The sequence below is a fragment of the Argopecten irradians genome, chromosome 13 (genome assembly GCF_041381155.1).
Source record: "Argopecten irradians isolate NY chromosome 13, Ai_NY, whole genome shotgun sequence".
Classification (NCBI taxonomy): domain Eukaryota; kingdom Metazoa; phylum Mollusca; class Bivalvia; order Pectinida; family Pectinidae; genus Argopecten; species Argopecten irradians.
Window position 1 is genome coordinate 5342787 of NC_091146.1, and position 27533 is coordinate 5370319.

General features: G+C 36.4%; 1 protein-coding gene across 1 annotated transcript; it reads right to left on the minus strand.

Annotated features, from left to right (window-relative positions):
• Positions 1 to 1834: 1834 nt before the first annotated feature.
• On the minus strand, positions 1835 to 15620 carry LOC138306619 (carnitine O-palmitoyltransferase 1, liver isoform-like). Its single transcript, XM_069247059.1, has 10 exons — positions 15575 to 15620; positions 15222 to 15344; positions 10544 to 10847; positions 9997 to 10101; positions 6472 to 6603; positions 6179 to 6233; positions 5392 to 5521; positions 3411 to 3550; positions 2797 to 2996; positions 1835 to 2009 (listed from the first exon to the last, which is right to left on the minus strand). Exons 1-10 carry the CDS (start codon positions 15618 to 15620, stop codon positions 1835 to 1837), a joined length of 1410 nt encoding a protein of 469 aa, XP_069103160.1.
• Positions 15621 to 27533: the final 11913 nt, after the last annotated feature.

The following is a 27533-nucleotide window of genomic DNA, read 5'->3' on the forward strand; positions in this document are numbered from 1 at the left end:
CTTTACCCCCCGGTACTTAACCAATACTAAGTTATACCTTTGTGACAGTACACACACAGCTCCTTTACCCCCCGGTACTTAACCAATACTAAGTTATACCTTTGTGACAGTACACACAGCTCCTTTACCCCGCGGTACTTAACCAATACTAAGTTATACCTTTGTGACAGTACACACAGCTCCTTTACCCTTCGGTACTTAACCAATACTAAGTTATACCTTTGTGACAGTACACACAGCTCCTTTACCCTTCGGTACTTAACCAATACTAAGTTATACCTTTGTGACAGTACACACAGCTCCTTTACCCTTCGGTACTTAACCAATACTAAGTTATACCTTTGTGACAGTACACACAACTCCTTTACCCCCCGGTACTTAACCAATACTAAGTTATACCTTTGTGACAGTACACACAAAGTTTTCAGCTCCTTTACCCCCCGGTACTTAACCAATACTAAGTTATACCTTTGTGACAGTACACACAACTCCTTTACCCTTCGGTACTTAACCAATACTAAGTTATACCTTTGTGACAGTACACACAGCTCCTTTACCCCCCGGTACTTAACCAATACTAAGTTATACCTTTGTGACAGTACACACAGCTCCTTTACCCTTCGGTACTTAACCAATACTAAGTTATACCTTTGTGACAGTACACACAGCTCCTTTACCCCCCGGTACTTAACCAATACTAAGTTATACCTTTGTGACAGTACACACAGCTCCTTTACCCCCCGGTACTTAACCAATACTAAGTTATACCTTTGTGACAGTACACACAGCTCCTTTACCCTTCAGTACTTAACCAATACTAAGTTATACCTTTGTGACAGTACACACAGCTCCTTTACCCCCCGGTACTTAACCAATACTAAGTTATACCTTTGTGACAGTACACACAGCTCCTTTACCCCCCGGTACTTAACCAATACTAAGTTATACCTTTGTGACAGTACACACAGCTCCTTTACCCTTCCGGTACTTAACCAATACTAAGTTTTACCTTTGTGACAGTACACACAGCTCCTTTACCCCCCCGGTACTTAACCAATACTAAGTTATACCTTTGTGACAGTACCACACAGCTCCTTTACCCCCCGGTACTTAACCAATACTAAGTTATACCTTTGTGACAGTACACACAGCTCCTTTACCCCCCGGTACTTAACCAATACTAAGTTATACCTTTGTGACAGTACACACAGCTCCTTTACCCCCCGGTACTTAACCAATACTAAGTTATACCTTTGTGACAGTACACACAGCTCCTTTACCCCCCGGTACTTAACCAATACTAAGTTATACCTTTGTGACAGTACACACAGCTCCTTTACCCCCCGGTACTTAACCAATACTAAGTTATACCTTTGTGACAGTACACACAGCTCCTTTACCCCCCGGTACTTAACCAATACTAAGTTATACCTTTGTGACAGTACACACAACTCCTTTTACCCTTCGGTACTTAACCAATACTAAGTTATACCTTTGTGACAGTACACACAGCTCCTTTACCCCCCGGTACTTAACAATACTAAGTTATACCTTTGTGACAGTACACACAGCTCCTTTACCCCCCGGTACTTAACCAATACTAAGTTATACCTTTGTGACAGTACACACAACTCCTTGTTTACCCCTTTGGTACTTAACCAATACTAAGTTATACCTTTGTGACAGTACACACAACTCCTTTACCCCCCGGTACTTAACCAATACTAAGTTATACCTTTGTGACAGTACACACAGCTCCTTTACCCCCCAGTACTTAACCAATACTAAGTTATACCTTTGTGACAGTACACACAGCTCCTTTACCCTTCAGTACTTAACGAATACTAAGTTTTACCTTTGTGACAGTACCCACAGCTCCTTTAATGACTGAGGCTAGTGATCCCTCCACATCCCATAATAGTTGTGTGGGTGTGGTCCTCTCCTGTACAGTGCCATCCTCTGCCATGGGCTTACAGTGACCGTCAGGACTGTATTGTTCATCAGAGATCCTTAACAGATTAAGTCCTAATGAGTGCAGTTACACAATAATGATGACGTCAATTTTTATTAATTTTTGTATTTTGTTCTTGTTGCTTTTCTCTTTTTAATGTATCTATCACATTATCACTATTAAAAAAGATCATGAATCTAATCCTGACACTTCTATCAGTTTTAACAAGTCACAAAATAACCTCTACTAGTTTTAACAAGTAACAAAATAACCTCTACTAGTTTTAACAAGTATTAAAATAACCTCTATCAGTTTTAACAAGTAACAAAATAACCTCTATCAGTTTTAACAAGTAACAAAATAACCTCTATCAGTTTTAACAAGTAACAAAATAACCTCTATCAGTTTTAACAAGTAACAAAATAGCCAGAGTATTTTGCCTTCTAAATATAATCATTTGTACTGTTTATTTAACTGAATTTATTCTAATCCTTTTCAAAATAGCTTATTCATATTGAACCCTGACTATGTATAAAGAACTCACTCTTTGGTCACTCATTGGTCATACTGAACCCTGACTACATATAAAGAACTCACTCACTGGTCATATTGAACCCTGACTATGTATAAAGAAATCACTCATTGATCATGTTGAACCCTGACTATGTATAAAGAACTCACTCTTTGGTCACTCATTGGTCATATTGAACCCTGACTACGTATAAAGAACTCACTCACTGGTCATATTGAACCCTGACTATGTATAAAGAAATCACTCATTGATCATGTTGAACCCTGACTATGTATAAAGAATATTGAACTCTGACTACGTATAAAGAACTCACTCATTGGTCATATTGAACTCAGACAGGTGCCCTATCACTGGCGCATCGGCGTAGGAATGTTCACAGTTGAGTCCGAACCTTCCATTAGGGAAGGTGATGATATTAATAGATTTGTCAAACCATACCGATGTACTGCTTCCTCCAAGCAAAAATCGTCCTCTCTCGGTTAGATCTTCATACGACTGATCATGTAGATTTACCTACAGGTGCAAATACAGTACATAATCATATCGTATTCTTAAGGTACCAACCTTCACCAAAACAGCTGTTATTTAAAAAAAAAAAAAAACAACTGCAAAATGAATTTTACAATTTGTAGAATTTCAAATGCTATCAACTGCCAGTTAATATAACACATATTATCAATTCTTAAATATTTGTTCTAATTACTGCACAGCTCACGGGTAAATAGAGAAACTTAAACCCCTATGATATACATACTATCGGCTATCAGGTCAATTGAATGAATTTTTCATAAAAAAGTCTGCTCTTTCATGCATAATTATAACCACTTTCAATTGGAGCAAGTTTTACACAAAAAAAAAAAATAAAAAAAATCTGAAAGTATTTCCTATCCACAATTCCGAGAGGAAGGATAAATGGAGCTAACTCACAAAGAAAATGGATTTCTCCACAGTATCTAAGGATTCCTTGTTGATGCCGTCACAGAAGTACTCGGAGCGTATTTTATACCAGGACGTCCGATCAATCCCAGTCAGTGCAGGGATACTCTTCTCTGCTTCACTCGCATTGCCTACAGATAATCATAAAAATACCATAAGCAAACACTATTGCATTGCACAAACAGGCATTTCAAAATGAATCTAGTGTGTGGTAGGTTTGTATGGCGACGATCAATGGCAGACAAGTCAGATTAATAATGCAGTGGATGAAACCAGAGTACCCAGAGAAAAGTCACCGACTTATGATCAGTACCTATCAACAGCTACAGGCTGGTCTCTAACTAGAAGTTGAGGACTAGAACTAGAAATTCAAACACTCTGCCACTGTAGGTCATTATTCATCTATAATATGTATTGCTGCAAAATTATAATTATACAAAGTTAATTTAAATTTAAACAACTGAAAAAGGCCAATGGACCTTAACGGTTATCTGCATCATGGCTCAAAACAACAAAGTCACAGAATTAAGTATAGGTTAAAAATCATAATAAGCGATACAAGAAACTCCTTAGTTGAATCTGTAAGTTTCTGAAATGTTTGATGACTTTGACCTTAAAAGTAGGTAAAGGTCATTTGTTGAACAAACTTGGTAGCCCTTCTTCCTAGTATGCTGCAGGCCCAATATCAGTTCTCTAAGCCTCTTAGTTATTCACAAGAAGTTCCTTAAAGATTTTAGCCTATTTGACCCAATGTGATCTTGAATGGCCGTCAAGGTCATTCACTTGAGTAATATGTTTCTACACATGTTCCACGACAAATATGGTTATAACCCATTCAAGGATTAAGGAGAAGTACAATTTGAAAGCTAAATTTGAGCAAAGCTCCCATTTTGGAGCCCTGCCGTTCTGTCAGCTCCCATTTTGGAGCCCTGCCGTTCTGTCAGCTCCCATTTTGGAGCCCTGCCGTTCTGTCACTTTAGGTCTTACCTGGGTCCTTTATAATATATGATTGTCCTCACCTAATGATGTTTCATGACAAATATGGTTGTAATACTCAAAGGTTAACAAGGAGTAGGATTTTAAAGACAAATATCAGTAAAATTAACCCTTCTGAGCCCCGCCCCTCTGTCCACAGTGGTCAAACCTAACTCATTTATATGACATATGATTGTCCTTCCCAAAAGATGTTCCACGCCAAATGTAATCCACTCAATGGTTAAGGAGGAGTAAGATTTTAAAGCAAAATTTCAGCGGAGTTCCCCTTTTGAGTCCCGCCACTCATGAGTTTAGGAGGAGTAGGATTTTAAAGCAAAATTTCAGTAAGTTTCCCCCTTCTGAGCCCCGCCCCTCTATACACAGGGGTCGGACCTAACTCATTTATATAAAATATGATTGTCCTTCCCCAAGGATGTTTCATACCAAATACGGATGTAATCCTCATGGGTTAAGAAAGAGTAGAATTCATCAAAGTTCATGTTCTGAATCCCGCCCCTCTGTCCCCAGGGGTGAAACCCAACTCATCTTTACAAAATATGATTGTCCTTTCCCAATGATGTTTCAAACCAAATATGGTTGTAATCCACTCAAGGGTTAAGAAGAATTAGGCTTTGGTATGAAATAGTTTTACGTACGACCCACGGCGCATGCAACAGACGAAAAACTGTTGGTGAATCTGCATCTCCTGATCTATTGACCTTCATTTTCTGATCCCCACACAGCTCACCTGTTTGTGTATCTGCATCCTTTGACCTATTGACCTTTGTATTCTGGCCCCAACACAGTTCACCTGTTTGTGTATCTGCGCCCTCTGACCCATTGACCTTCATATTCTGACCCAACACAGTTAACCTGTTTGGGTATCTGTGTCCTCTGACATATTGACCTTTGTATTTTGACTCCTGACAGCTCACTTGTTTGTATATCTGCGTCCTCTCACCTATTGACCTTCATATTCTGACCCAACACAGCTCACCTGTTTGTGTATCTGCGTCCTCTATGACCCATTCTAGTTGTTTTTCTAACTGTAGAGGTGTGAGTAGCTTCCCTTTCTTGTCGAACACGCTGACCTTGTATAGTATCCCTTTTCTGAGGACAGCTACATGCTAAAGAATAAGTGATATTTAAGAATAATATTATCTTTTTATCTTTTTTTTTTTTTTACAATTTTTTTTTATATTCATAACTGCATTGTAAATAACAAAATATATTCCTTTCATAGAAGGACTTTCACACAATATCCATACTTCATAATTTTATTTCCAAAGAATATTATTATTGATGTTACTATTTTATTCAATTTCATAGGGCAAGGATGTTTCTGGCCAAATTTGGTTACAATCCATTCAGAACTCTATGTCTAGTAGCGATTTAAAGGAAATGTTAACGGACGGATGACGGAGGGACGGAGGGACGGGTGAGCTAAAAATGAATCTTCATAACATAAAGTGCAATTATTCTGAAGAAAGTCAAAACAAAGAGTGACATCATGTTTAGAACACATGTTTCAGACTACTTGACAAAAAACAAAATGTGTTTTAATGTACAATTCTGGTGATTAACTTGAAGGTAACCTGAACTTTACACATCCTAACCATTCAGTCTAAGATGATACTGGTACATGAAGAGGATAATTACTTTAAAATTGATACTTTTGATAAACTCCTAAGTATTATTATAGAACTTCTATATTTAGAATCTGAGTGTGTAAATCTAAAATTTGTAATATTATCGCAAGAAGAATGTCAATGACTTTGACCTACCTTGGATTCAGATGAGTCACAGTGTAACCAGGAATCACAATCTTCTCCGGGAATTCTATAACAGAGAAACATGCATGGATAACAGGAACACATGTGCCATTTATATCTGCATATTTTGCAGGTGCTTAATATTCACAATAATAAATTGCAGCTGTAAAACATATGCAACTACAAGTAACTAAGTAGAGCGTTTGTCCTGTACCTGTCAATCACAAAATTAAATTGCTGTACATGCCATTTGGCATGAAAACGTAAAATTAAGTCAAAACAAACAATAACGACCTTGACCCTACCTCGTTGTGGAGAAGACTTTTTCATACTGGGCCATACAGATAGGTATCGTATTCCTGATGACAAGCGGTTCAAGTCGCTCATGGTCGATAAGCTGTTTGAAGGTCAAGAACTGGTACATGACATTGGCTGTCCTGTACAGAAAAACAATAATGAGTTATAATGAAATATGGCTACTGCAACCTTCTTTCTTGTGCAATTTTCTATTGCAAGATTTGCAATCAAAATGAAATTGCAAAAGTTTATACCAAGGCAAGATATAAGGTGATGTATGTAATTAAAATAATTAACATATATGTATAATAGCCTAATGTTACACTGGGTATTGGTAGTGGAGATTACCAGTGGCATTTGATGCAATGTTTTAAGTATGAGAAACACCGAAAATTGTGGAATCGTCAAGATAATGAATAGTTCATCCAAACCTAACTCTGTGGCTGGGTAACAGTTCATCCAAACCTAACTCTGTTGCTGGGAAACAGTTCATCAAAACCTACCTCTGTTGCTGGGAAACAGTTCATCAAAACCTACCTCTGTTGCTGGGTAACAGTTCATCATAACCTACCTCTGTTGCTGGGTGATATTTAAAGATGCTCCACCGCCGACAAATGGTATTTTTTCATTATCAAAAACAGAAGCAGACGATTTATTATTTTTCTTCAGTTACAAAAGTTACTTACTGTCCACCATTACCACTATTGAAAAGTTTGAGCTTCTAATTTTATTTTAAGTTAAAAATACAAAAAATAATTAATTGCATCCCAAAAAAATTCTGTGGCACTATATTCTATATGGAATGAAGTACTGATTGCCCATTCACCAAAGGCAAAATAAATTCTTTTATATTATTTTTTTGTGTTAATTAGACATAAATATACCTGATTAAACACCAATTATTGTTCAAATAATGAATATCATTTATGCTCTGTCGGCGGTGGAGCATCTTTAAGGAATAGATTTTTGTTAATTTTTTTTTTTTACATGGGCTCCATAATCATTATAACCTCATAACCTAAACAAAATAAAAATCTATTCCTAATATTTACAGTTTTTCACATATATGGATATTATTAATTCTCGCAACAGTTGCATGAATTATTTTTTATTAATACTTTATAAATATTTATTAATATTTTATAAATACCCATATTTATTTCTCTCTCATCATCGTCAACAAATTCGATTGAACAGCTGATTGGAGTCGAGTCATTCATATGTTCCCACCAAAAGTGGGGTCATGACCCCACATTGCTACGCCAGCGACTATTCCCGTAACAATAGAATCACCACACGTGTTGTATTATCATTATACACTGATAATGATAATACTTGAAAGCATGCTTATTGAGTCCATGTCAGTGCAAACTGAAAATATATTATTATAGCCTTCCTTTGTTGCTGGGTAACAGTTCATCATAACCTACCTCTGTTGCTGGGTAACTGTTCACCATAACCTACCTCTGTTGCTGGGTAACAGTTCACCATAACCTACCTCTGTTGCTGGGTAACAGTTCACCATAACCTACTTCTGTTGCTGGGTAACTGTTCACCATAACCTATCTCTGTTGCTGGGTAATATTTTATGACACCCTACCTCTGTTGCTGGGTAACAGTTCACCATAACCTATCTCTGTTGCTGAGTAATATTTTATGATACCCTACCTATGTTGCTGGGTAATAGTTTATTATAACCTACCTCTGTTTCTGGGTATCAGTTCACCATAACCTAACTCTGTTGCTGGGTAATATTTTATTATACCCTACTTCTGTTGCTGGGTAATATTTTATGATACCCTACCTCTGTTGCTGGGTAACAGTTCACCATAACCCACCTCTGTTGCTGGGTAACAGTTCACCATAACCTACCTCTGTTGCTGGGTAACAGTTCACCATAACCTACTTCTGTTGCTGGGTAACAGTTCATCATAACCTACTTCTGTTGCTGGGTAATATTTTATGACACCCTACCTCTGTTGCTGGGTAACAGTTCACCATAACCTATCTCTGTTGCTGAGTAATATTTTATTATACCCTACCTATGTTGCTGGGTAATAGTTTATTATAACCTACCTCTGTTTCTGGGTATCAGTTCACCATAACCTACCTCTGTTGCTGGGTAACAATTCACCATAACCTATCTCTGTTGCTGGGTAATATTTTATGATACCCTACTTCTGTTGCTGGGTAATATTTTATGATACCCTACCTCTGTTGCTGGGTAACAGTTCACCATAACCCACCTCTGTTGCTGGGTAACAGTTCACCATAACCTACCTCTGTTGCTAGGTAACAATTCACCATAACCTAACTCTGTTGCTGGGTAATATTTTATGATACCCTACCTCTGTTGCTGGGTAATAGTTTATTATAACCTACCTCTGTTGCTGGGTAACAGTTCACCATAACCTACCTCTGTTGCTGGGTAACAGTTCACCAAAACCTACTTCTGTTGCTGGGTAACAATTCACCATAACCTACCTATGTTGCTGGGTAACATTTTATGATAACCTACCTCTGTTGCTGGGTAATATTTTATTATACCCTACTTCTGTTGCTGGGTAATAGTTTATGATACCCTACCTCTGTTGCTGGGTAACAGTTCACCATAACCTACCTCTGTTGCTGGGTAACAGTTCACCAAAACCTACTTCTGTTGCTGGGTAACAATTCACCATAACCTATCTCTGTTGCTGGGTAATATTTTATGATACCCTACTTCTGTTGCTGGGTAATATTTTATTATAACCTACCTCTGTTGCTGGGTAACAGTTCACCATAACCTACCTCTGTTGCTGGGTAACAATTCACCATAACCTACCTATGTTGCTGGGGTAACGTGTGGTTTTATGATAACCTACCTCTGTTGCTGGGTAACAATTCACCATAACATTTCTCTGTTGCTGGGTAATATTTTATTATACCCTACTCTCTGTTGCTGGGTAATATTTTATTATACCCTACTTCTGTTGCTGGGTAATATTTTATGATACCCTACCTGTTCTGTTGCTGGGTAACAATTCACCATAACCTACCTCTGTTGCTGGGTAACAGTTCACCAAAACCTACTTCTGTTGCTGGGTAACAGTTCACCATAACCTATCTCTGTTGCTGGGTAATAGTTCACCATAACCTACTTCTGTTGCTGGGTAACAGTTCACCATAACCTACCTCTGTTGCTGGGTCACAGTTCACCATAACCTACTTCTGTTGCTGGGTAACAGTTCACCATAACCTACTTCTGTTGCTGGGTAACAGTTCACCATAACCTACCTCTGTTGCTGGGTAACAGTTCACCATAACCTACTTCTGTTGCTGGGTAACAGTTCACCATAACCTACCTCTGTTGCTGGGTCACAGTTCACCAAAACCTACTTCTGTTGCTGGGTAACAATTCACCATAACCTACTTCTGTTGCTGGGTAACAGTTCACCATAACCTATCTCTGTTGCTGGGTAACAGTTCACCATAACCTACTTCTGTTGCTGGGTAACAGTTCACCATGACCTACCTAATAGTATATAACTTACCTGGCCACCTGTAATTTGGAGCCAATCCAATAACTCTGGTCCATTATATAGTAATTACTGTTGATAAGTAAGGTACTGCGACTCTTCAGATAAACATACTTCTCCCTGAAACAGGAATTTCATGAAATAGATTTAAAACCTGAAAGAAAATTTTAAAAGAATGCCCATATTTAAAAATTTGGATATGCTATGCTTATGACTCAATAAATTTGTTATTGGAATTCAAATATGACTACCGATACTTCAAATTATAATTCAAATATGACCAATTAACGATACCAGAGTTCAGATATAAATTACTGAAATCAAAACAATATTAATTGTATAAACGTTTGGAATAATTATTGATATTTGAATTCTGATGTACCTGTATACCAGTCATTTGAAATTATAACATCTTATGGGCATTTGATACAATATGACTTTGAATATGATCATTTGAAATTAAAATTCCTATATCAGTGTTAAATCTTTTGATATTAGAGCTTTGATGTTATTATGATTTTTAACTTCTATTTGAGAATTTCTGTTTATACTTAATACTCACCACCAATCAGTCACATAGTTCTGGGCCCACCAGGATTTTAAAACTAAGACACGCTGCAACTTTGGACCGAGATTTTTCTCAAAATCTTGACGATCTTTGGCAATGTCCTGCCACTTTTCAGTATGCTCACCGTACAGTGGTTTGAGAGAGAGCATGAGTGTGTCGAGAGTCTGGCCGAGAGCTGGGACACTCATCCGTGGTAGAGACTGTTGACAACTGTACAGCAGAGGACGGTATCCAAATACACAGCGCACGGCCAGACCCCAGAGTATGGTGGTCACCGACTGAGTCTTTGGCTGTTCATCTGTCAAAATGCATTACTGACAGTCAAACACAGTTATAACAAACCTTTGGGGACCAACATCATTTTTTTATCAACATTATAGTTTATTACACACATTAACACAAATTTTAAGGAACCTTAAAGATGCTACACTGCAGACAAATGGTATTTTTCCGTATATTTTTTCTCTATCAAAACATGGAGCCCACAAATTAGTATTTTTTCTCAGTTACAAAAGTTACTTATTTTACACCATTACCACCATAAAAAAGTTTCAGCTTTTTATTTCACTTCAAGATAAAAATATTGAAAATAATTAATAGGTCCCAAAAAATCCAACGGCACTATGCCCTACATGGAATGTAGGAATGGAAAGTATTGATTGCTCATGTACCAAAGGCAAAATAAATTATTTCATAATATGAATTTTTGTATTAATTAGACATACATGATTAAACATCAATTACTGTTCAAATGATGGGCATCGTTTATGCTGTGGGCAGTGAAGCATCTTTAAAGGGACATTTCAGTGAGGCCTATTCTGATATACAATGTATGTTTACATAAACACAAAGCAATATATGGCATAAATGTATTGTTCTATATTCCTTATCAAACATAAAACAAAAACTATTGACAAATTCTACAACATTCATTTGTTGATTATTTCATATAGCATAATATAGCATGAATGATGTATAGCGTTAACCCCCTAAAAGGTTCATTCACAATGTTTGGCTCATAATTTTCAAGTTACTTTAATTTGGAGGAATTTTAAGGCTTTAACATTTTTCAGAAAAATATTGGCCCCAATGCTAAAAAAACAAGAGGCCGATGGGCCTTAACGGTCATCTGACTATTAGCACAACACAATGTAGTCGGTTAAAGATTTAAGCATATTTGACCTCTATGACCTTGAATGAAGATCAAGGTCATTCATTTGAACAAACTTGGTAGCCCTTCATCCCAGCATATCATAGGCCCAATATCAGGTCTCTATGCCTCCTAGTTATTCTCAAGAAGTCGATTAAAGATTTTAACCTTTTGACCTCTGTGATCTTGAATGTAGGTCAAGGTCATTCATTTTATCAAACTTTGTAGCTCTTCATCCCAGCGTGCTGCACGCCGAATATGAGTATCCTGGGCCTTTTGGTTCTTGAGAAGAAGTAATTTAAAGATTTAAGCTAATTTGACCCCTATGACCTTGAATGAAGGTCAAGGTCATTCATTTTATCAAACTTGGTAGCCCTTCATCCAAGCATGCAGCAAGCCAAATATGAGTATCCTGGGCCTTTTGGTTCTTGAGAAGAAGTTATTTAAAGATTTAAGCCTTTTTGACCCCTGTGACCTTGAATGAAAGTCAAGGTCATTCTTTTAACAGACTTGGTAGCACTTCATCTCAGCATGCTGCAGGCCCAATTTCAGGTCTCTAGGCCTCTTAGTTATTCACAAGAAGTTGTTTAAAGGATTTTTAGGCCTATTTGATCCTGTGACCTTAAATGAAGATCAAGGTCATTTATTTTAACAAACTATGTAGCCCTTCATCCCAGCATGCTACATGCCCAATATGAGTATCCTGTGCCTTTTGGTTCTTGAGAAGAAGTTGTTTAAAGATTTAAGCCTATTTGATCCCTGTGACCTTCAATGAAGATCAAGGCCATTCATTTGAACAAACTTGGTAGCCCTTCATCCCAGCATGCTACAGGCCTAATATCAGGTCTCTACACCTCCTAGTTTTTCTCAAGAAGTCCTTTAAAATATTTTAGTTTAATTTGACCCCTGTAACCTTGAATGAAGATCAAGGTCATTCATTTGAACAAACTTGGTAGCCCTTCATCCCAGCATGCTGCAGGCCCAATATCAGTACCCTGGGCCTTCTGGTTCTTGAGAAGAAGTTGTTTAAAAATTTTAGCCTATTTGACCCCTGTGACCTTGAATGAAGATCAAGGTCATTCATTTGATCAAACTTGGTAGCCCTTCATCCAAGCATGCAGCAAGCCAAATATGAGTATCCTGGGCCTTTTGGTTCTTGAGAAGAAGTCATTTAAAGATTTAAGCCTTTTTGACCCCTGTGATCTTGAATGAAAGTCAAGGTCATTCTTTTAACAGACTTGGTAGCACTTCATCTCAGCATGCTGCAGGCCCAATATTAGGTCTCTAGGCCTCTTAGTTATTCACAAGAAGTTGTTTAAAGGATTTTTGGCCTATTTGATCCTGTGACCTTAAATGAAGATCAAGGTCATTTATTTTAACAAACTATGTAGCCCTTCATCCCAGCATGCTAGATGTCCAATATGAGTATCCTGGGCCTTTTGGTTCTTGAGAAGAAGTTGTTTAAAGATTTAAGCCTATTTGATCCCTGTGTTATTTAAGCCTATTTGATCCCTGTGACCTTCAATGAAGATCAAGGCCATTCATTTGAACAAACTTGGTAGCCCTTCATCCCAGCATGCTACAGGCCCAATATCAGTACCCTGGGCCTTCTGGTTCTTGAGAAGAAGTTGTTTAAAGATTTTAGCCTATTTGACCCCTGTGACCTTGAATGAAGATCAAGGTCATTCATTTGAAGAAACTTGGTAGCCTTTCATCCAAGCATGCTACATGCTCAATATGAGTGTCCTGGGCCTTTTGGTTCTTGAGAAGAAGTTGTTTAAAGATTTTAGCCTATTTGACCCCTGTGACCTTCGATGAAGATCAAGGAAATTCATTTGAAAAAATTTGATAGTTCTTCATCCAAGCATGTCACAGGCCCAATATCAGTACCCTGGGCCTTTCGGTTATTTAGAAGAAGTAATTTGAATGAAAAGTTTACACACGGCACATGGCACACAGCCCACAACGACGGACGGTGCATGATGACAATAGGTCATCCTGACCCTTCGGGTCAGATGACCTAAAAAATCCATGGCACTATGCCCTATATAGAATTACGTACTGATTGTGCATGCACCAAAAGCTAAATAAATCGTTTTGTATGCATTTTTGTGCACACATAAACAGATTGATTAAAACATCAGTTTACTGTTCAAATGATGAGTATCTGGGTATTGTTTATGCTCTGTCGGATGTGGAGCATCTTTAAGCAGGTGGTCTTTATAGTCATACAGAGGTGGTCGCTAAGACAGTTGTACTGTTACATAGATAAACACACATGTATAGATCCCTGTCCACAATTCATATAAGCCAGAGCAAATGTTTCCCATTTAGTGACATATAAATATCATGGTACAATACTATGTACATTATCCTATTAATACTTAGTGTCAAGATATGTCTATCATCAGTGTGTAATGTCAATGAGCATCAGATTACGTAAAGACATGTGTCTGATTGACTGATGGACTGATACATGGGCTTAATATTCCTTGTTTCAGCTAACCGAGCCTAATACACTAATATATGTGGCTGATTGACTGATGGGAATTTATGCCCTTGTTTTGATTATAACCGGCCTAGGACACAGATACATGTGACTATCATCTGTTGATGTACAGTTATCCACCTCACCATGTGAACCAGCTCATCCTGTTAATTAGCTGGGGGGTCCAGGTCAATTATTATATATGACCTCTGCTATCTCTGTACACATCTGTGCTTATGGAGAAGTTAATTGTAGACAGATGGATGGAAAACCAATGCACAGTGAATGTCCAGTGTGCATGGACAGTGAATGTCCAGTGTTTATGTCCAGTCTACCATATAAGCTCACCTTTAGTACTTCTGATCAGGTCAAAAGGTGTAAATACATACATGTACAAAATTGTGACATATCCTACTAAATGATACCAGTGACCATTGGCATATTATATTTTATTATGTGAATAGGGTGTATAAAAAATGACTAATTCTAAAAGTGATGAAAGGCTGTTTGAAATGTTAACTAGTCTACTGTTGAGATACTATATAGCTTGAATACCCCCCTCTTAACCCCCCCACTCAACCCCCCCCCCCCCACTCGGACTAATTAGGCTTTTTAACTCCATTAATAGGGGATAATGCAGAACCCTATACAGTTTACTAAACTCCTCTTTATGTCATGGTTCTGTGTACAAAAAATGATTAAAATCAGTTAGGTAGCCAGTTTAGGAGTTCGCTGGACAAAGATGTGTCTACAGACAGACTGACAGACAAAAGGACAACCCGTTTCTAGTATATTCCCCCACTCCACCTTCTTTCAACTTCCTTGCAGAGTATATAACAATAAAAACATGGAAATAACAGTGATGAGTCACAAATTGGAACTCTTTGAATTTTAAGAAAATCCAATGTTCATGCCTAAACGTGACCTGACCTACAAAACCATGTGCCAATTTGATGAAAAACTTGTGTGAATGGCACAGTGACAATCTGAGGCCTTGTTTAAAGATCAAAGTTTCATGTTTTTAGAATACTTACATATCCATCCTGAGTAAGATAGTAACGAGCGAAGCATGAAACGTCGCATGTACAGTAGAGCAACAAAGAAGAGGAAGCCAGCCACAGAGCTTGTCAAGAATACTCGAATAATCACAGGGAAACCTAGAATGAAATAAAATCAAAGTAATCTCTGGAAACAAAAAAAGCCTTTCATATTATATCTCAATAACTGTTTTCAGATCTGATTGAAAGATTAGATAAACATGTCTTTTGGGTTTTGTAAACAGGACTTTTTTCTGAATAAACCTATACCTATCCACTGATATAGACAGTGTATCAGCCAGGACCCAGAGACATGACGTCAGGCCCTTACAGTCTCAGATCATACCTACCTTCTGGTATAGACAGTGTATCAGCCAGGACCCAGAGACACGACATCAGGCCCTTACAGTCTCAGATCATACCTACCTTCTGGTATAGACAGTGTATCAGCCAGGACCCAGAGACACGGCGTCAGGCCCTTACAGTCTCAGATCATACCTACCTTCTGGTATAGACAGTGTATCAGCCAGGACCCAGAGACACGACGTCAGGCCCTTACAGTCTCAGATCATACCTACCTTCTGGTATAGACAGTGTATCAGCCAGGACCCAGAGACACGACGTCAGGCCCTTACAGTCTCAGATCATACCTACCTTCTGGTATAGACAGTGTATCAGCCAGGACCCAGAGACACGACATCAGGCCCTTACAGTCTCAGATCATACCTACCTTCTGGTATAGACAGTGTATCAGCCAGGACCCAGAGACACGACGTCAGGCCCTTACAGTCTCAGATCATACCTACCTTCTGGTATAGACAGTGTATCAGCCAGGACCCAGAGACACGACGTCAGGCCCTTACAGTCTCAGATCATACCTACCTTCTGGTATAGACAGTGTATCAGTCAGGACCCAGAGACACGACATCAGGCCCTTACAGTCTCAGATCATACCTACCTTCTGGTATAGACAGTGTATCAGCCAGGACCCAGAGACACGACGTCAGACCCTTACAGTCTCAGATCATACCTACCCTCTGGTAAAGACAGTGTATCAGCCAGGACCCAGAGACGTGATGTTAGGCCTTTACAGAACTCCCAGTCCCAAATCATACAGCAGCTCAACAGTAGGACTACCACCCCCAGGTTGTACAGTGATGTTGGCCATAATCCGTTGTAGATCAAATTTCTGAAAATAGAGTAATAAGAAAACCGATATCAATTTATATTTTTCTATACAAGAAATTAGAAAAAAATATTTAATAGGTTGTTCCCTATATGATTAAAATACTATAATTTTCCTGTGTTTCGTGAGTATAGCAGGTAACATTTGTCTGTATTGGTTTGTCCAGTCATGATACTCATGCATATTCATGAGTTAAGTTTTGCGGGCTTTTTTGCGGTCTGCACGAGATATTGGTGCAGGTAATGTGTGGATAGGTAGTCACGTGGAAAGAGAAGTCATTCTAGCCATGCTTCTCATCGGGAACAGTCATGATGGAGAAGAGAGACATACACGACTTGGTACAAACCACAGTGAAAGAAGCTCAATCAGGACTTCTCAACAACCTAAGTGAACTAGTTTCCAAGAAATTAGACAATTTTCAAAGTGATATTTCGGAGACAAAAACAGCTTTGAGTGATGTCCAGGTTGCCAAAATCAAAGTGATTACCACAGAAAAATACCACTTCAACAAAAAAGGGAATGAAGAACATGAACACAAAGTGTATTCTATAGCGGCCTTCAGTGAGCAGGCTCATCCAATTATTGTGTTGGTGTGCTTATTTAGTTTATATGAGAACTAAAGGCAGGTATTCAGGAAAAACGTTAAGTATAGGATAGACAGATATTAAAGTTTTATTTCTTGTAATTTTCACCTTCACAAACTCCCATAAAACATACAATGTGTGAATATGGATGCTTATATATGATGGTTCAGATCCATAAAAGCACCAAAATACTATTGACATAGCGGCAAATGTCGCATGAAATATCACATGTCACAGTCAAAGCCATGTTTCAAACTTTTGGGTAATATTGGAAAACTGAATTGCATCATGTAACCGACATCGTCCATACTCGTATAGATCGGAACCTCCCTAGCCGTATCACGTGGTCAATATCGGCAATAACAGTACAGACATGAATAGATCGAAATAGTTTGGATACGTATTTCCGAGCTATTTTAAACATGTACACGTTAAAAATCAATATTTTAATTCAATTGTTTAATAACTTTGCAAATATGAACTTTACAAGTGTCCGTAAATATCGAAAGTTTAAAACTTAGAGGGGCAGAGAAAAATTTATAGAACACTCTAAATACTTTTTCTATGCCAAAAATGCAACAAGTCACAGACCATACAACTTTAATATTATCACTCTGTTCAATAGAGGATCTGACAACATCCCATAAGGAGTCGTGTTCGGATGACCTTTATATACTACCAGTATTGCGGCTATAAATGCATTTTATACACGTTTCTACATCAATTGAAGACGCTATTTAGTCCCATCATACATATACAATTCGCTTTGTTGTCCTCTTTTGGCAAGAGGACTTTGCACCGACATGGAAGTAATGTTGACAGTTTTTCTAACTTTTTTGTCCCTGAAATTCACTTTTAAGATCGACCCAGACAGAAATTTGATTGGGCATTTCCAAATGTCACCTGGATGTGACCCCTAATGGAATGTTGTCAGATCCTCTATTGAACGAAATGATAATAAGGATATGTATTTTAATCAGATTGAGGTTGTGTCTGTCTACCATGAGCAAACAGCATACAGATAATGAACAAGAGGCCCATGGGCCTTAACAGTCACCTGATTTCAGATACAGAATGAAACAAAGACATGCATATAAACACTATATATTGGCCCATCAGGAACTTGAAGTCAGTCAGTGATTTTATAAATTTGACTTTTTAATCTATGAAGATTATGTGCATTCAGAAGAAAGATTTTTGAAATGTTATCCATTTTGACCCCTTTTGGCCCCGCCCCTCTGGTCCCTGGGGGTCGGCCAAGACCAATATGAATATGATGTTAAAATGCTATCTCAGGCTAATAATTCTAACCCAGATTGACTAATTTCCTATGAAAACTAAGCAAATAATGTTCCTAAATGTGTTTTTCCTTTATATAAACTATAGTAAATTTGACCCCCTCCCCAGGGGAAAATCTGAGATCCCAGGACTATGAAATTCACATTTTTTTGTAAAGGGCCTTAAGACCTTCTAATCTATCAAGAGTATCTGGTTCCATCAAATCTGTGAATTCAAAAAGAAGATTTTTGAAATTACCATTTTGACCCCTTTTGGCTCCGCCCCTCTGGCCCCTGGGGGTCAGCCATGAACAATATGGATATGATGTTAAAATGCTATCTCAGGCTAATAATTCTAACCCAGTTTGACTAATTTCCTATGAAAAATAGTCAAATAATGTTCATAAATGTGTTTTCCCTATATAAACTATAGTAAACTTGACCCTGCCCCTAAGGCCCCTGGGGGTCAGTCATAGAAAATTTGTTAATAGGATTAAATGGCCATCTCATACTGATAATTCTGACAACATTTGACTCATTTCCTATTACAAATGACCAAATAATGCGCAAAAATGTGTTTTCCCAATATAAACTATAGTAAACTTAACCCCCTCCCCAGGCGGAAACTAGAGACCCCAGGGTCATATAATTCACAATTTTTGTAAAGGACCTTAAGACCTTTCTATCTTTGAAGAGTATTTGATTCTACCACATCTGTGAGTAGAGAAGAAGATTTTTGAAATTTTACTCAATTTTACCCCTTTTGGCCCCTCCCACAGCCCCCTGGGGGGTGGGGACCATATAATTCACAATTTTGATTGGCCTTATGCCTAAGAAGGTTTCTGCAAAATTTCATTGAAATTGCTTCAGCAGTTTTGGAGAAGAAGTCGAAAATGTAAATTGTTTACAGACATACGACGGACAACGCACGACGCACGACGGACGACGCACGACGGACGACGACGGACAAAAGGCGATTAGTATAGGTCACTTGAGACTTCATCTCAGGTGACCTAAAAAGTAGGGCATAAATTCTTATATAGGCTACAATCCTTAGAACTTGGTGTCTCAATGTCATATACATTTTTAATTAGTAATAAATGGATGAAGCTTTTATTGTCCTTGAAATATTATGAGTGTACTGTGATTATCATAACCAGTGATGAGATTTTTGTGTGATATCTCCATTACATAAACAAGACATACATGTATAAAAATCTAAATCTTTACATAATATGTATCAAACTCCAAATTTAAAAAGTAAACATTTTTCTCACATAGCTAGCCATGTAAGATAGAGTTGTCCCATGAAAGACAGCTATATAAGATAAATCTATCTTACATAGCTGTGACGTCACAATTGCCGAACAATCAAATGACGTCATATCAGCCAAAGTTGACGTCATTTTTCTTCTATTTCGATTTATTTACCATTTCATTTGTTTAATTTGCATTTCAAACCATTTTACCTAAGATTTCTGTTTATATTTATTAATATAAACCAAACTTTGATGAGCTCTTTCGAATGGCGTTCTTATTTTTAAAATCGATCAATTATTTAAGAAGTTAAGATTTTGTAACAAAATGGCTGCCTCACCTTTCGTGCAAGTAACTCGACAAGCAATGTGAGAAAATAACTCTTTCATATGTAAATTATGTAGGATAGAACTATTCCACCCTCGGGTACAGAATTTTGGGTCAGAAACCTTGGCAAGCCTCGGTTCTGACCCAAAATTCTGTATCCTGGGGTGGAATAGTTCTATCCTACATATGTACATATGAAAGAGTCATATAATCTGGACTTAATGTGTGTGGTATAAGAACGATTTTAACCTGTTGTGTATGTTAACCATATCATCAGCTTGCAGAGAATTCAAACTATTTTTAAATTAGTGAAAAAGATGCAAAGAATGTCTTTGAGATGACTGCAGTTAGTTACTATCAAAGCCACAAGCGGTGCAGCAATTATAGACTTTTTACCAGTAAAACTGGTTTTACCAGGTATTGTGATCACAATTCTGGAACTAGCTTTTTACCCCCCCGGCTGGTGTTGTGAAGAATAAACTGAATAACCACACATTTGCGGGTACATATAATTAGTAATTTGCACCCAGATACAATATAAACTAGGTTAGAATCATTTTATAAACTTATTCAGCAGCATCAATATCATTTTAAGTTGATTGCGAAGAAAATAAGAAAATATAGTGAACTGCATTTCATTATTAAATAAATGTTATTTACAGTCAAATTTATAAGCACAAGTGGTGTCGTGGTAAGTCATGAGCTTTCTAAACTGACGGCCTGGGTTCAACCCTTAACGTCGGCACATCAATTTTATTTTTTTTTTATTTCATATTTTCATTTGTTGTTATTTTACCATGCTTGAAAAATTCTTTAATTTTGTTTTTATTTCCAAAAGTTTATTCCAAACATAAACATGTATAGCATATACACTAAATTACGAACATCCCGCTATTACGCCCACTTATTTTCAGTCCCGATTTTTTTCTCTTTGTATTGGTCGTTTCAGAAATACAATCACACCGCTATTCCGTTTTACGACCAGTTTTCATAGTCCTAACGACCACTAAATTAACACTAATTGACCCTTTGATTATGACCACAGGCACATGTGACTTCACACCTCACCTTCTCGCATGCAGCAACCCGTGAACAACTGCCCGCAGGTACATCAGTCAGTCTTTTGTTTCCGTCGACCTAATTATCAGATTATCTACCTGTACTAGGAGAGTGTTAATAGCCATCATTTGCATACTTGTGACTGGCAGTTGACCTGATCGAAACCACAAGTAATGCAACGTTCTTTCGATAGCCCTGGTGGCGAGATCGAACGATTTTAAGCAGTTCTTGCTCATACGTGTAACGCCAATGGAATTAAAATTCTTTAATGTATGAGATATATTGATCTTATTTCAGATATTTATGAAGTACCGTACGTCAATCATCTCATTTCAATAGATGTGTCATCTATTTTGTTGCGGTAAACATATGTCTAACAATCGGTGTTTTGCATGAGTTAAAAGTACGCTTGACTATAGCTATTGCACAGTAGTCTTTCAAACACTTTACCGATTGTGATCGTAAGTTATTATTTGATCAATCATTGCACGTGGCGGGATAATTTAAATCGATTTACGTAAATATCTAATAATAATTTACACAGATCAATACCAATTTTAAAACACATAGTTTCTCATTTACCTCAGGTGATACTATGTGATAATTAAACCAGAGACATAGATAATTTAATTTCTGATTAAACTAACTATATGTATTTGAATTATAATTAAAACATAATAGAAAGTAATGTCTAGAAAAAAGTGTTTTCATTTAGATAGTCAACAATTACTTCAGTGAAATTTAGTTTAAGATTTAAATAAGCACACCCCATTTACTTTATCTAATGAAAAAATATGTTTATGCTCTAGAAATAAATGGTATAGTCATTATATGTCCCTAATATGTCAAACTTTAAAAAATATTTGCAAATTATTGGGTTTGATTAGATACGCATGCATTAAAATATGATATGATTAAGATTCTAATGGCCGACAAAAACTAATTGATCAAATATAGTAATTTGCAAATTTATCTTAACCAAAATATATCAAACTGGGTTTTTTCCCACACGTACATGTACATACTCAGCATGCTATGTTATGTTTCTTATGGTTTTTTTATAGAAATGTAATGTATATGTCATGTCAAGTTTATGTTGATGTCACATGATATCTGTAAATGTGTTATATGCAAAAAAAAGTGGAACAAAAATAATCTTATATATACTGAATACTAGATAATATACATTAATATATAGAATGTATATTTCTTTTTTTCCATCAAAATTTCAATTATGAAACAAAATAATACAGTACAATGTATATACGTAACGTCGGTCTAGCTAGGATACAGTGTGTGTGTGTGTGTTCCTCTGATCCTCCACATGATCATAGATAGATATACACCTGGAGTCCACCTCAAACTTAATGACCACTCTCGCTGATGCGCTTGAAGATACTACTCAACAACTTGTCTTAATATATGACTGTTTCTGACGGCCCTTAGCTGAGTCATATACATGTTAATGTGTATTCCGCATTTTCAAGTGAGTTTCGTGAAGCGGTCGTGTGGACCTTTGTAGTTTGATCTCTGCTGCGAAAATGATTTTAAACATTAAAGGATAGGTATAGAACCACTGTGAACCCCCAAACGATCGGACGCATCTCTGTCGTACTCTTGTAGTCAGTGTGCAGCCAAGCGGCTTCGCTGAAAGGTGTGAATACAGTGTATAGTCATGGTCAACGAATGAAAAACATCTGATAACAGCAGTAAAGTCTTGGGTTTGCGTGTTCTATGGTTTTAGAGGATGCTGTAAGTGTCATTATATAACTCGAAATCTCAGACGTTTGTGTTTATGTGTTATTGCTTGATGATTGATGTAGAAAGTGAAAGAGTGATTACTCGGAGGTGACGTTAAAATTATAATTTGAATCTTTAACTACATGTTGACAGTAATATTTCCTGTACTAGGTAAATGGGTTTAGATGTAGTTTCTGTAAACACATTGGTATTTTTTCCAGAAGGAGATTATCATGTCAAAAGTAATAATTGGCTGTGTGAAAATCTGCGTATAATATATATTGAAACCACTGAAGTCTTCCAAATTTATTGAGTATGACTTTTGTGAAAGGAAATTATTTAGAAATATCAACCCATTTCAAATGATTCAACTGAACTAAGTCTTCCCATCTTCTCCTCCCGGTAGGAGTTATTTTATTTTTACGTTACATTGTACAGATCAATATGAAATACTTAATATTAGTAGGAATAAAATTTGACATATTTCAGAGTCAGCTTAATTCAGATGTTCTCTGATAGCAGATAATAAAACCGTGATATTCCACAAAATTAGTACTAATCTGATAGATTTGTATCAATTCATCAAAACAGTAAAAAGTAAGCGTGTCACTATCCTTCATTAAATCATATACTACAATTATGTTTTTCTTGAACCAAGCCTTATAAGAACAGTTTTGCTTCCAATAGTCATATTTCAAAGTAAATTATCATGTCCAAGCCTTATAAAAACAGCTTATGGAACCAATAGTCAAATTTCAAAGTAAATTAATCATGTCAAATGTAAAATTTCTGAGTGAATTTGTGTATTCCGAAAAAAATTTTTGGACCTAATCCTTGCTGCATCAAAGTTTTGGCCTGAAACAACTTTTCCATAATGTATGATGTAAGAATAAAATTTATAAATTGTAGTTAGAAAAAGAGACAACTGATGAAAATACCTTTCATTTAGTTAACGCGCGTTGCGCGTTACCGTGTTTGTTTAGGATTATTATGGTTGTAGATCTGTACTACAAACCTTAAATATGACAGTTTAGAGAAGAAAGACAATAACATGTAAAAAATTTGACAACAATCATCTTTCGTGCGCCATTTACATGTCGTTTAGTTAATTAACTAATGGGGGTTATTTTATTTTTTAATATGTTAAATAGAAATATAACATTCATGTACTTGAAACTTGATAAAGCATATACCAGTAACCGGCTGATAGCTGACAGAGATTTTTTTTCTCTCTTTCCCTCTCTTTCCCCTCTCTCCCCCCTCTCTCTCCCTGATATGTTGCCAAAGTAGTATTAGTGAAGTTATGAAGCATGATGGTCATCCTTTATTTACGTTAGTTATATGTGTTTACACGGTCTGACAACCATTTAATTTTTGTAGTTATAGATAGTATGGTGTTCTTAAACTTGCTAGATACATTTTTGTTAAAAAGGAAATCCTTGATGTCATTCATATTAATCATTAAAGGTCAAATACGTGTATGGTATTGCTTAAACATTATGTGAGATTTTATATGATATAAACAGTAAGTTTTTTCTTGATAGATGAAGAATCTCTGATCCTACACTTAACATATATGCCTGTTTAGTTTTTAACAAAAAATCAATTTAATTTGACATTACAAGTCACCATAATGCTGAAACTTTTCTTTATATGAACTTGACAACATGAATACTTCCTCTTTGATTGAAGGTTCTTCACTGAAATGCATTATGTGTATATAGAATAACTGGACCTGTACAAAATGTGAGAAAATAAATCAATGTGATAAATTATTATGACCAAATAAAAAACAAATAGTTGTATTAGTTTTTCAGCCTTTGTTTAAGCCCTGTCTTCTTTAGATCGTTTTCCAGTTTGCAGTTATACTGATAATATAACCATTGACTTATCAATCTTTAACACTCGAATCAACTCCTAGCATCCAGCAGTTTTTACCGGAGCAGTACTTTCAGTACTTTGATTTAGAGACAATGTAAGCATGCTGGTCCTAAAATTATTTAGGGTCTATGATTATTAATTTTTCATCAGTAAATATTTATGTCCAGATATCATTATCCTATCCAAAAATTAATATATATCTTTATAGAAACTGATAATAATTATGAGTAGATATCTAATTGAAGTTTTCTTACTAATTTGTATGATATTACATGTAACCACAGCTTTTTCCTTGTAGACTGTTGAATATATCAATACACAAACACTGCATGAGTGGTAATTTATATAACTATTGACCATTCACATACAATATCATATTGTAGATTAATTACACTATTAAATAATAAACATATGTGCAGATAAAACAATCACGTGTTTAAAACAAACCACATGTGAATTTAAATTGTTTGTTTACATTTATGTAAGGTGATGACACGTGTAGTATAATTATAACAATAAGTTAATAACTTTTGCGCCTCTACAAAATTTTCGACCTCGTTTTGCATTCCCATTTTAAAAAGTAAAAGCCGTTTTGGAATGGTAGTGGACCTCTAAGGTATTTTTACTAATTTTTACGATATTACATATAATCACATATACAGCTTTTCATTTTAGACAGCAGATATGATATCAACTTATCAATACACACACTGAGAGGTAAATATTGACAGTTCAAATACACAAACATACTGACATCAATATGAACATCTGGCCCCAACCGATTACCTGGTGGGCTAATTACCTGGTGGGCTAATTACCTGGTGGGCTAATCAAAGTTTAAAGGGACAATTCAGTCTAAGAGAACATTAAAATTTGTACATATATTGGAAAAAAACCAGTTCTAATGAAATTAGATCAGTCGGTTTTACTGCGATATGCCTGAAAAGCCCATGGTTGTGACATGTGTGCAAATGTTCAAACTCGCTCGCTGTCCGCCATTACACACTGTGGTCAAACTTCTTGTATGCCGAACCCTGTCCCTTGCTCGTAGAGTAATGCAACTTTTGTCTAGAACTGCTCAAATCGCTCTGACAGTAGTGTGTTTACCTTATTAGGTGAATTGTCTTGCCTAAAAATCATTTTATCGCCTTCTCAGTGATTATTTAATTCATTTGTTTAACGTGCGTGACTTTGGCTCGGGTTGGGTACAGCGTCCATATTGTACCTGCTTCATCGTATTGATCAACGATTTTATATTTCAACGATATTAATTAAAATACTTAACAATGACGTGGAATTTGTCAATATTTTATGTTATATGTTTCATAAGAAATGTAGAACAATACATTAATGCTATATTTTGCTTCTTGGTTATGTAAAAGAATTAGCCTGAGTGAATTGTCTCTTTAACAAAAATCCTCAAATCAAGATAAAATAATTTCTTACATTCTCTATATACCTACAAGTCTGTTTTAGAATCATATAATCATAGGTTTTGTAGTAAATGAGAAATTTATATTTCGCTAATCAAGTGTTTAAGCTTAAATCACTTTTCGATCAGACGTTGTATATATATAGGTATATGTTGTGATGTGGAGAATGAACTTTGATATATAACTGTAGACTTTATCAATCATACCTATCTACTACAGTGTAAATATTTATGCATTGAAGACAAAAGCATGAAGATACATATCAGGCCCCGATTTATCGAAACAAACTTAAGGCAAAACCAACATAAGTCATGAATTTTCATTTAAGTTACATAAAGAGAACAAGAGGCCCAAGAGGCCTTGACGATCATCTGAGTGCTGCATTGCAAAGTTGGTTGAAATCTTTCAAAATTATTTACAAATTAAAATAAACTTTAAAGTTGAACTTTCGTATTAGAATTTTTTTTTTTCATTTTGATAGTTAGTGTATTATGTTACCAAACCTTATGCTTAAAATTCCAATTTGCTTTGCTAACGTTAAACAACAAAACAAAACTAGAAGTCAGTCAGTGTCAGCGATTTTATAAATGTCACTTTTTAAACGATGGAGATTATTTGGTTCCATCAAACCTGTGAATTCAGAAGAAGATTTTTGAAATTTTAGCCATTTTGACCCATTTTGGCCCCCCCTCTCTGGTCCCTGGGGGTCAGCCAGGACCAATATGGATATGGTGTTAAAATGCTATTTGAGACTAACAATTCTAACCCAGTTTGACTCATTTCCTATTAAAACTAAGCAAATAATGTTCATAAATGTGTTTTTCCTATATAGACTATAGTAAATTTGACCCCCTCCCCAGGGGAAAATCTGAGATCCCAGGGAGATGAAATTCATAATTTTTGTAAAGGGCTTCAAGACCTTCACGTCAATGAAGATTATTTGGTTCCATCAAATCTGTGAATTCAGAAGAAGATTTTTGAAGTTTTAGCCTATTTGACCCTTTTTGGCCCCGCCCCTAAGGGTTTTGGGGGTCAGCCAGGACCAATATGGATATGACGATAAAATGCTATCTCAGGCTAATAATTCTAACCCAGTTTGACTAATTTCCTATGAAAAATAAGCAGATAACATTCATAAATATGTTTTTCCTATATAAACAATAGTAAACTGGACCCCCTCCCCAGGGGGAAACATGAGACCCCAGGGTCATATAATTCACAATTTTTGTAAAGGACCTTAAGACCTCTCCATCTATGAAGAGTATTTGATTCTACCAGTTCCAGAATTTCAGAAGAAGATTTTTTAAGTTTTAGGTTATTTGACCCCTTTTGGCCCCACCCCTAAGGCCCCTGTGAGTCAGTCATGGAAAATTTGTTTATAGGATTCAATGGCCATTTCATAGGGATAATTCTGACAACATCTGACTCATTTCCTTTTACAAATGACCAAATAATATCATTTTAAAATAAATGTGTTTTCCCTATATAAACTATAGTAAACTTAACCCCCTCCCCAAGGGGAAACCTGAGACCCAAGGGTCATATAATTCACAATTTTTGTAAAG